We start from the raw sequence: 7,720 nt of genomic DNA on the forward strand, positions 1-7,720 counted from the left end.
TGAAGATGAATTAAAGCTCGACTGTGCAAAAACGAGCTAGGGCATCTCAAAATCCGGTTCCCATTTGCTTGCCCTTGCAAACCAAGGGGAGCAGCGCCGGGCTGCGCGCGGGGCGATGACGGCCGAATCCTGCGCTGCTCCGCGAGGCCTCGATGGGCTTCGGCGAAGCTAAGCAAACGCTGGAAGCTGGAGCCAAGAAAGTAAGACTAGGCGAGCTGCCGCAAAAATCAATTAGTGATAAAAACCCTTCGGCAGACGCACGCGATTGTATCAGTTTATTGTGTTGTCTCCTGAGCGGCAAAACCGCACGGATACGTGCCTACGGGGATGCAACCCAAAATCCGAAGCACTGGGTCAGAAACGTGGGCTCCCGCCACTTCCCTTTTTATCTCCAATTAAGCAATCTATCTTTGGGTTACTTTTGTCTGTTTTCTAAGTTTAATAACAGAACTAACCATCTTCTCCTATTTGCATATAAATAAGCATCGGATCGATGAAGAACATTGTCAAACAGGTTTGAAAAGTGAGGGGATCGTGGCCTGGCAGGCGGTTGGAAGAAAATCATGACTTCACGCCTCCAACATGGTGTTTAAAATGAAGCAGAGAAGAAAAAAACTACCCAGGCCCTTCTGTGAAATGTTCTCTGCCACCGGAAGGTTGAATCCGTGAGGCTGTGATGGGCTTTGAACTTGTGGCCGTGGATGGCGCGGGGACCCCGAGGGCAGCGTGCACCGGCGGCCGCTTGTCCCGCCGCGTCCTCCAAAGCTCCTGGTTTTCCTCCTCCGGCAGCGGCCGCTTCCGAGTTGTGAATTCTCCCAGCATCGTCTGCACAGCGGCGTTTAAGAAAAGAAAAGAAAAAAGGAGGGAGGAGGGTGCAGCGTAGCGCCGGGCTCCGTTCGGGTTACGGAGGTTTGCACCAGGAGGCTCCGGAGACGGGGAGGGAGGAATTACCCGGGATTGCAGCCGCTCCCGCAGCCCCGATGTCCCCGTTCAGCCCGCCCCGGCGCAGCCCCGCGGTGCCTCCCGCATCGCGCCCCGGGCGCTTTGGAGCAAAACGCGGGGGTCCCCTTTTATTTCGTTTTTTTTTCCCCCTCTCTTAGAGGTGGTTTTTATTCTTGCAACCTCTGTTCAGGGGCAAAGTCTTGGGCTCCCCCCTCTTTGAGTTGCTTCGGACCAAGAAGAGGAGGAAGAGCGTGCGAGAGAGGAGGAAGAGCGTGCGTGAGGGCGTGCATGCGTGCCGCGGGGAGGGATGCTGAGGGTCGGAGCCCCAGAAGCGATTGCATTCGGGACCGCTCGCTCGAGCCGGCTCGGTAACAAATTCACTGACACCGGGAACAATTTTTCCTGACTCTGCCAATTCCTTAACGACGCTGATTCTAAGGGCCCCGCGGGGAGGGGAGCTTGAGCTCTGCAAAAAGCCCTCTGTTGAAGCGGGATTGCTTTATTTCAGGCTACGTGGGGGGATGCTTAAATATTAAAGGCTGAAAACTGATGGCTGGCGGGGTGACAGGCAGGGACACGCTCGTCCCGGCCAGCAGCGGGCGGCCGCGGCCAACGTGGCCCGAGAGAAGTAAACGGACTGAAGCATTTTTTTTTTCTCTGTGCTGATGGTATTTATTTTTTTATTTTTAAATCCCTACTTTTCAACTGGAGAAGTCCTTGTGCTGACACGATGTTATTTATTTATAAAATATGTACAGGAGAGCGCTCAGGTAGCGGTGCCACCCTCCAAAGTTGGCCATGTGCGTCGGGCCAGGCAAAAAACGGTTTCTCTGCCTCAGATTTGGGAGGAGGAGAAGGAAAGGGCTGAAAAAGATAGAGACTTCAAGGTGTGCGAGCAAATATTTACAGGTTCCAAGACAAAATATATATATATATCTACAGTGTTGTCTTGGGGATATAGGGAGTCGGGCTAAAAGCAGAGCCCGCTCACAGCTCCATTTGTTATATTGATTTACAAAGACTATGATATCGATTTGTGTCGGCCGTGCCATCAGCCGGGGTGAACAGCTCCAGCACGACCGGCTCCGGTGTTGGCGAGGGGCGGCAGAGACCACTCCAGCCGTGGATTCGTGCTTCTGTGACTTTTTCTTTTGGACATGGCTGTTTTGGAACAGTTAGTTTTTAAATGGGGGATGAAGGCTTTCGAGATACTCCCTCGAGCCCTGGGGAAAGGAGGATGCTAGCAGGGACCGCGTTTCAGAGGCGCGGGGCCGGTGGTGGAAAACGCTCCAGCCTGGGCTTTCCCGCTGGCTGCCGCCGCTGCAGCGCGATGCGAACGCTGGAGGTGCCGTCTTGGGGCAGGTGTTCGTGCTCGTGTGCAATGTTGGCAATGCTTTAAAATGTTTATTTTCCGCCTGCATCGGAGGTGCTGGAAAGGGAACCTCTGCAAAAGCAGCCGCTGCTACGGCTCTGGCTGCAGCCTGGTGGCCAAGGTTGGGTTTTATCGTGGGGTATCAGCATGTGGGTTTGGGGAAAAGCGCCCCTTGGCCAGGGTCGGGCAGGACAGCACTTGCCCCCGGGGATGCACCCACAGCGAACACCCGTGTGCAAGAGCCCCGGCCGCGTTTGCACCAGCAGGTGCGGGGGTGCTCCGGCGAGCGTGCCGGGGCGCGGGGGCTGTACGCGGGGTGCACCGGCGTCCGAGGGGGAAGCGGCAGCGGTGTTTGCACTCGGGCGGGAGAGCGCAGCCGGCAGGGGAGGGGTGTCAGTGCACAAGGGAGCGACTGCATGAACCGAGTTTGTGGGTGCGTGGGTGTCTAGGTCTCGGGCCCAGAGCTCGGAGGGTCACCCCAGTTCAAACTGTCCATGGTCTATGCGGGTGATACTTGGCTGGAGGAGACGGAGGAGACTTCAGTCTTGCTCTGGGACACAGTGGATGAGACTTCTTCATCCCCAAAGGGGTTCTTGCCACAGCAGATCGTAGTGATCATGCAGTTACGGAACTGGAGCGGGGAAAGAAAGAGAAAATGGTGGCACTGGAGGCAGCGGGGATGTGCCACAGGATGGGGAACACCTGGCAGCCCCCCAGCTTGCAACTCCCCACCATGGTGAGATGCAACTGCTCCTGAGGAGGGGCAAGGTGCCTGCTGCAACATTGAAAGTGCTGCTGAGCAGCAGACAGGGGAGAGGCCATGCAGGGGGCTTCACTCGGAGCTGGCTGAGCTGATGGCTGGAGGGAGGAAGCCAGGCCGCATTGCTGGGGCATCTCACCTGCTTGTTCATGAGGACGTAGATGATGGGGTTGTAGAGGGAGGAGCTCTTGGAGAAGAAGGCAGGCACTGACATGAGCGTGGCGGTGAAGTCGGCTCCCTTGTTGGTGAAGATCCAGAATGCCACCACTGCATAGGGTGTCCAGGCCAGCATGAAGCCCAGCACCATGAGGATCACCATCCGCGTCACCTCCTTTTCTGCCTTCTGTGTTGTGGCTGACTCCTGCTGCTGGGCGGCTGCCTAGGGGCATGGGCAAGGGCAGTGAGCAGGACCCTGCAGCTCTTCGCCCTAGCATCGCCTCCCATCTCCTGCCCAGGTAGCCCACCCCATCTCCCTTTGCTCCCTGGTCCCCATCTGGACACTACCTCTCGGACTTTGCAAATGAGCCGCCCATAGGAAAAGAAGATGACCACGACAGGGATGATGAAGTGGATGATGAACATGTAGAGGACATAAGACTCGTTGTGGTAGTCGGGGTTGTGGGTATAGTAGTCAGGGCCACAGGAGCACTGCATCCCCTCCGGCATGTATCTGCCAAGAAGAAAGATTAGGATGTTCTTGAGGACCCTCCTTGGGGATGATGGAAGCAAGTTAAAATGAGTGACTGGATCTTCTGCAGCCGGGAGATGCTCCCAGAGCAGCACGTGTCTCTTGGGTGAGATCGTCAGTGGCTTCAGAGCACTCACCCTAGCTCCGTTATCCCCTTTCCCTCTTCCCCCATGCCCCAGGGAGCCTCAAATTCCCAGAGCTCCTCGGTGCGCTGGAGTCCCTCCCGGAACCTGGCTTCATGGCAGGCTGCTCCCACCAGGGCAGGCAGCGAGTGAGCAAGGCCCGCTTTGGCGCTCGCCCCGCGCCAACACATCGCGCTTCGGCGCGTAGCATGGGTTTGTTGTGACACTCACTTCCTCCCACAGGGAACAGGCTATTTATTTCCTTCCTACATGGCTGAGCAGTTGCCTGCCGGGAGCCACCTGCTCTCTCCCTCTGCAGATGGGGGGATGCTGTGCAGGGATGGGAGCTGCCGGTGGGGCCGGTCTGAGCTCTGGAGGGCTTCGCCCCATGCATGGGGCCCATGTCCATGGGGGACTCAGCTTGGATGGACATAGCTAGGGGGCTGAGGACGGCTGCCCAGCTGGGAATCTTCTTCCACAGCTGGAATGGGACTGTGGCCATGGGGTTTACTGTGCTGTCACCAGCTGGTGGCGTGGGGACTTGCTGCCTCTGGAGCCACTTCCTGTGTGTGCCCCTAGGTTTGATGACCACTCTGACACACGGTTTCGGGAGGCCTGAGCCACAGCATTAGAGAAATCTCCTCTATCTCCTTGGTTCCTTCCTTATGCTCTGGGCAGTGCAGAGAGCAGTGGTGGTCCATGCTCCCCAGTAATCCTCCTAGCCAGGCCATCACGTGCTCCTGGAAGCATGAGTACCTCTGCAGTGCTGGGACTAGGGTGGACGGGAGGGCTGGTCAGGGTGGGATCAGGGACACGTGGCTGCAGGGTCCAGGAGGCGCAAGGAACAACACTGGGGCTGCTGCGGCGGAGCAGCACATGAGCAAGGCCAGATGTGCCTCTCTGGAGCAGCCTTCTCTGCTGGATGGCTCACTGAAATGCCATTTAGGGTCCACAGAGAGAAATGGGCCCTTCATGGCGTGATTATCCTGGGTGTGGGTCGCAAGGATGGGTTGAACTGTGCTGGCAGAAGCACCTTTTTCTCCCTGCAGCATGTAAAGGGAGCTTGGAGGATTATTGCAACTGGAGACACTGGGCCTGGGGCTACCTTGACTTCTGGGAGACACAGAGCCATCGTAACACCAAAAGACATGGTGTTTCCAGTCTCGCTCAGATGAAGCTTGGGGAGTTTCATGGCAGGAGATAGGCCGTGTCTCCTCCCATCCCACTAGGGTGTCTGCATGGCAACTGGGGCTGCCGTGGAGCATCTATCAACTCACCTGGACCAGCCGAAGAGGGGTGGAGCTGCACAGGAAAAGGCCATTACCCAGGTAAAAGCAATGCCCATCATGGCATGGGTTGAGGAGAAGCGGAAATTCCCCATGGGTTTGCAGACAACGATATAGCGCTCGATGGCCAGGACAACCAGGGACCACAGGGCAACTTGGCCTGTACAAGGAAGAAAAAGAGAGCATGAGATGGCATTAAGGTCTCTTCTGAGCTTCATCTCTTCATGGTCTTGTGGTCACAGCAAAGAGCAGAGAGAGCCAAGGGGTTGAGGATCAGCGAGGGGTGACCGGTATCTTTGCGAAACAGGAGCAGTGGGAAGAATCTGCCTGTTAAATAACCAAGAATCTCCTGCCTGTAACGTGCAAAATGTCTAGGAGCCGAGGGGAGCGTCTGTGTCGCAGCGGGACCCTGGGGAGGGAGGAGGGATCATCGTGATTTTTTAATTATTTAAAAGTCAATGGGGCGAACGCCACCCGGGCGCCAGGAAGCACCGTTTCCGGCAAAGACGCCAGATGTATCCAAACCTGTTGATGCCTTTAAATGTGTTTCGTGAGCCTCCCATCGCTGCTGGATCAGCTGGAGGAGGTGTAGGGGGAGGCTGTGCGGGTGGGCATGCGGGCACATTTATTTATAAGGGATAATTAAACTTCAGGGGATTGGGAGCGTTTAGTCAGTGCTGTAAGCCTGCTAATGCCCCTAGCTGTGATAATCTGCTGATAACTACACCCTGTGCTAGGATTCGCTGGAGACCTGCTGCTAGCACGGTGACTGCTTCCCATCAAACTTTCTTCCACGTGATCAGGAGCCTTCTTGTGCTTTACTAGATAAAAAGAAAAAAAAAAATAAAAAAGAAGGAAGCCCAAATAACATTGCCTGAAGCACACAAGGCTGGAAGCACCTTTCTGTTTGCAGGCTCTCTTGATCAGAAATGGGGCAGACCCACATGATGCTCTGCTGCCTCCCTAATACCAAGCCTTTCCTCAATCCTTGGCTTAGGTCAAGGACTTAGCCCTGCTTTGGCATTGCAGAATATCTAGCTTTTTTTTTTTTTTTTTTTTTTTTTTTTTTTTTTTTTCCAGATAGGAGACATTGCAGGAAATCACTACTTTAAAAAGAAAAGAAGTCCTTGCATTGGTTGTGACTCTGCTGCGAGAAATAGCGGTTGTCAGCTGAATCACGAGGTGTCGTGTGGGCCTGGCGGGCTGCGTGGGCACAGGGTGCGAAATGAAGTTTCCTATTTTGCAAGGGGGCTTGGTGCAGGGCACAGCATAGGCAGCGCTCGTGTCCCGGAGGAGTGAAATACGGAAGCTCCCACGGGGCAGCCAAATCGGGTGCAACTGGGGCAGAGCTGAGCTGTGGATGCAAAGGCTGGGCCTGGTTTCTCTCACTTTGTGCAATCCCACCGCTGGGCCCCTTCCCCTCTGCAACACCACTCTTATCTCAGGGACCTGGTGCAGACGTCCCCGCCAGGTCTCTGCCAGACCTCCAGCCTTGGGGCGAGACCTCGGCCATGCCCCTGGGGACTTGGGCTGGGTGAGATTTGACCCTCTAGACCGGGATCCCTTCTTCGTTTGCTTTGCAGCTGTTCCACTGGTCATGAGATCACCGATTCTCAATGTCGAGACCAAGCTTAAGGAAATTCCCCCTTTTTCATTTTTATCCCTGCTTTTAAGGAGAAGGGAGGGCTTGCACCGTGTCCTCTGCCCGTGCAGCGACTCAGCACTGCAGCTTGCAGCCCGTTTCTGTGTGCTGCAAGAGGACAGCTGCAGTTTTCCCCACGGGTGGGATGCTGTGGGCACCAGACCTGTCCCAACCGCAAAAGAAAAGAAAAGAATTGGGCTCCTGAAGCCCCACGGGAATAAATTCATCCGCTGCCAAGCCTTGCCCCTGGGCGCGCTCCTGTCCCGCAGCCCTTACCTCCCAGCGTGGCGAAGAAGCCCTCCACGGCGCAGCCGACGGGGCCGAAGACGAAGTAGCCGTTCCAGGCTGTGTAGAAGGTGACCGTGAAGCCGAAGCAGGCCATGAAGAGGTCGGCCACCGCCAGGTTGACAAGGATGTAGTTGAGCGGCTGCCGCAGCTTCTTGTGCTTGAAGGTAACCAGCAAGGTGAGGAGGTTGATGGGCAGCCCGGTGGAGATGAGGAAGAAGATGTAGCAACACACAACGCGGTATTTCCAGGGCTCGGCTAGGTAATACTGGGGGTACTCGAAGGGGCTTCGCACCACCCCTGTCTTATTGGACATAGGCACATAAAAATTGATACCTTCCGTCCCATTCATCCTGCCAATATTTTGGCAGCTGCTTTACTTCGTGGTTTCTTTTAAAATCAAATGTTCTGCTTTATTCTTTTTCTTAATTTAATTTAGTTTCAACTCCAATTTACCAAAAAATAAAGTCCCCCAATGTTCAAAAATACCCAATTAAAAAAAAATCCCTCCCCCCGCCCCGTTCCAAAACCCAAACAAATAACGACAGCGGTAAATCCTGAAGGAACGAGGGGTGGTGCGCGGTCCCTGCTCTGTGTCGAGGGCTGGCGGCGCTCACCTGCCA

General features: G+C 55.4%; 1 protein-coding gene across 1 annotated transcript; it reads right to left on the reverse strand.

The window, feature by feature from the left end:
- Positions 1–2,813: 2,813 nt before the first annotated feature.
- Positions 2,814–7,449, reverse strand: LOC134151035 (green-sensitive opsin). The gene is made up of 5 exons (XM_062595321.1): positions 7,089–7,449; positions 5,162–5,330; positions 3,579–3,744; positions 3,214–3,453; positions 2,814–2,945 (listed from the first exon to the last, which is right to left on the reverse strand). The coding sequence occupies exons 1-5, from the start codon at positions 7,447–7,449 to the stop codon at positions 2,814–2,816; spliced, it is 1,068 nt and encodes a 355-aa protein (XP_062451305.1).
- Between the last annotated feature and the right edge of the window lie 271 nt (positions 7,450–7,720).

The sequence above is a fragment of the Rhea pennata genome, chromosome 25 (genome assembly GCF_028389875.1).
Source record: "Rhea pennata isolate bPtePen1 chromosome 25, bPtePen1.pri, whole genome shotgun sequence".
In the NCBI taxonomy this organism is placed as follows: domain Eukaryota; kingdom Metazoa; phylum Chordata; class Aves; order Rheiformes; family Rheidae; genus Rhea; species Rhea pennata.

What these genes read in the sequence shown, in the direction of transcription:
- LOC134151035 (XM_062595321.1), bottom strand. Translation starts at nt 7,449, where the DNA reads ATGAATGGGACGGAAGGTATCAATTTTTATGTGCCTATGTCCAATAAG. An exon ending in CTTCTTCGCCACGCTGGGAG is followed by an intron (nt 5,331 to 7,088) that starts GTAAGGGCTGCG and finishes TTCCTTGTACAG; the next exon opens with GCCAAGTTGCCCTGTGGTCC. An exon ending in CCCCTCTTCGGCTGGTCCAG is followed by an intron (nt 3,745 to 5,161) that starts GTGAGTTGATAG and finishes TCTTCTTGGCAG; the next exon opens with ATACATGCCGGAGGGGATGC.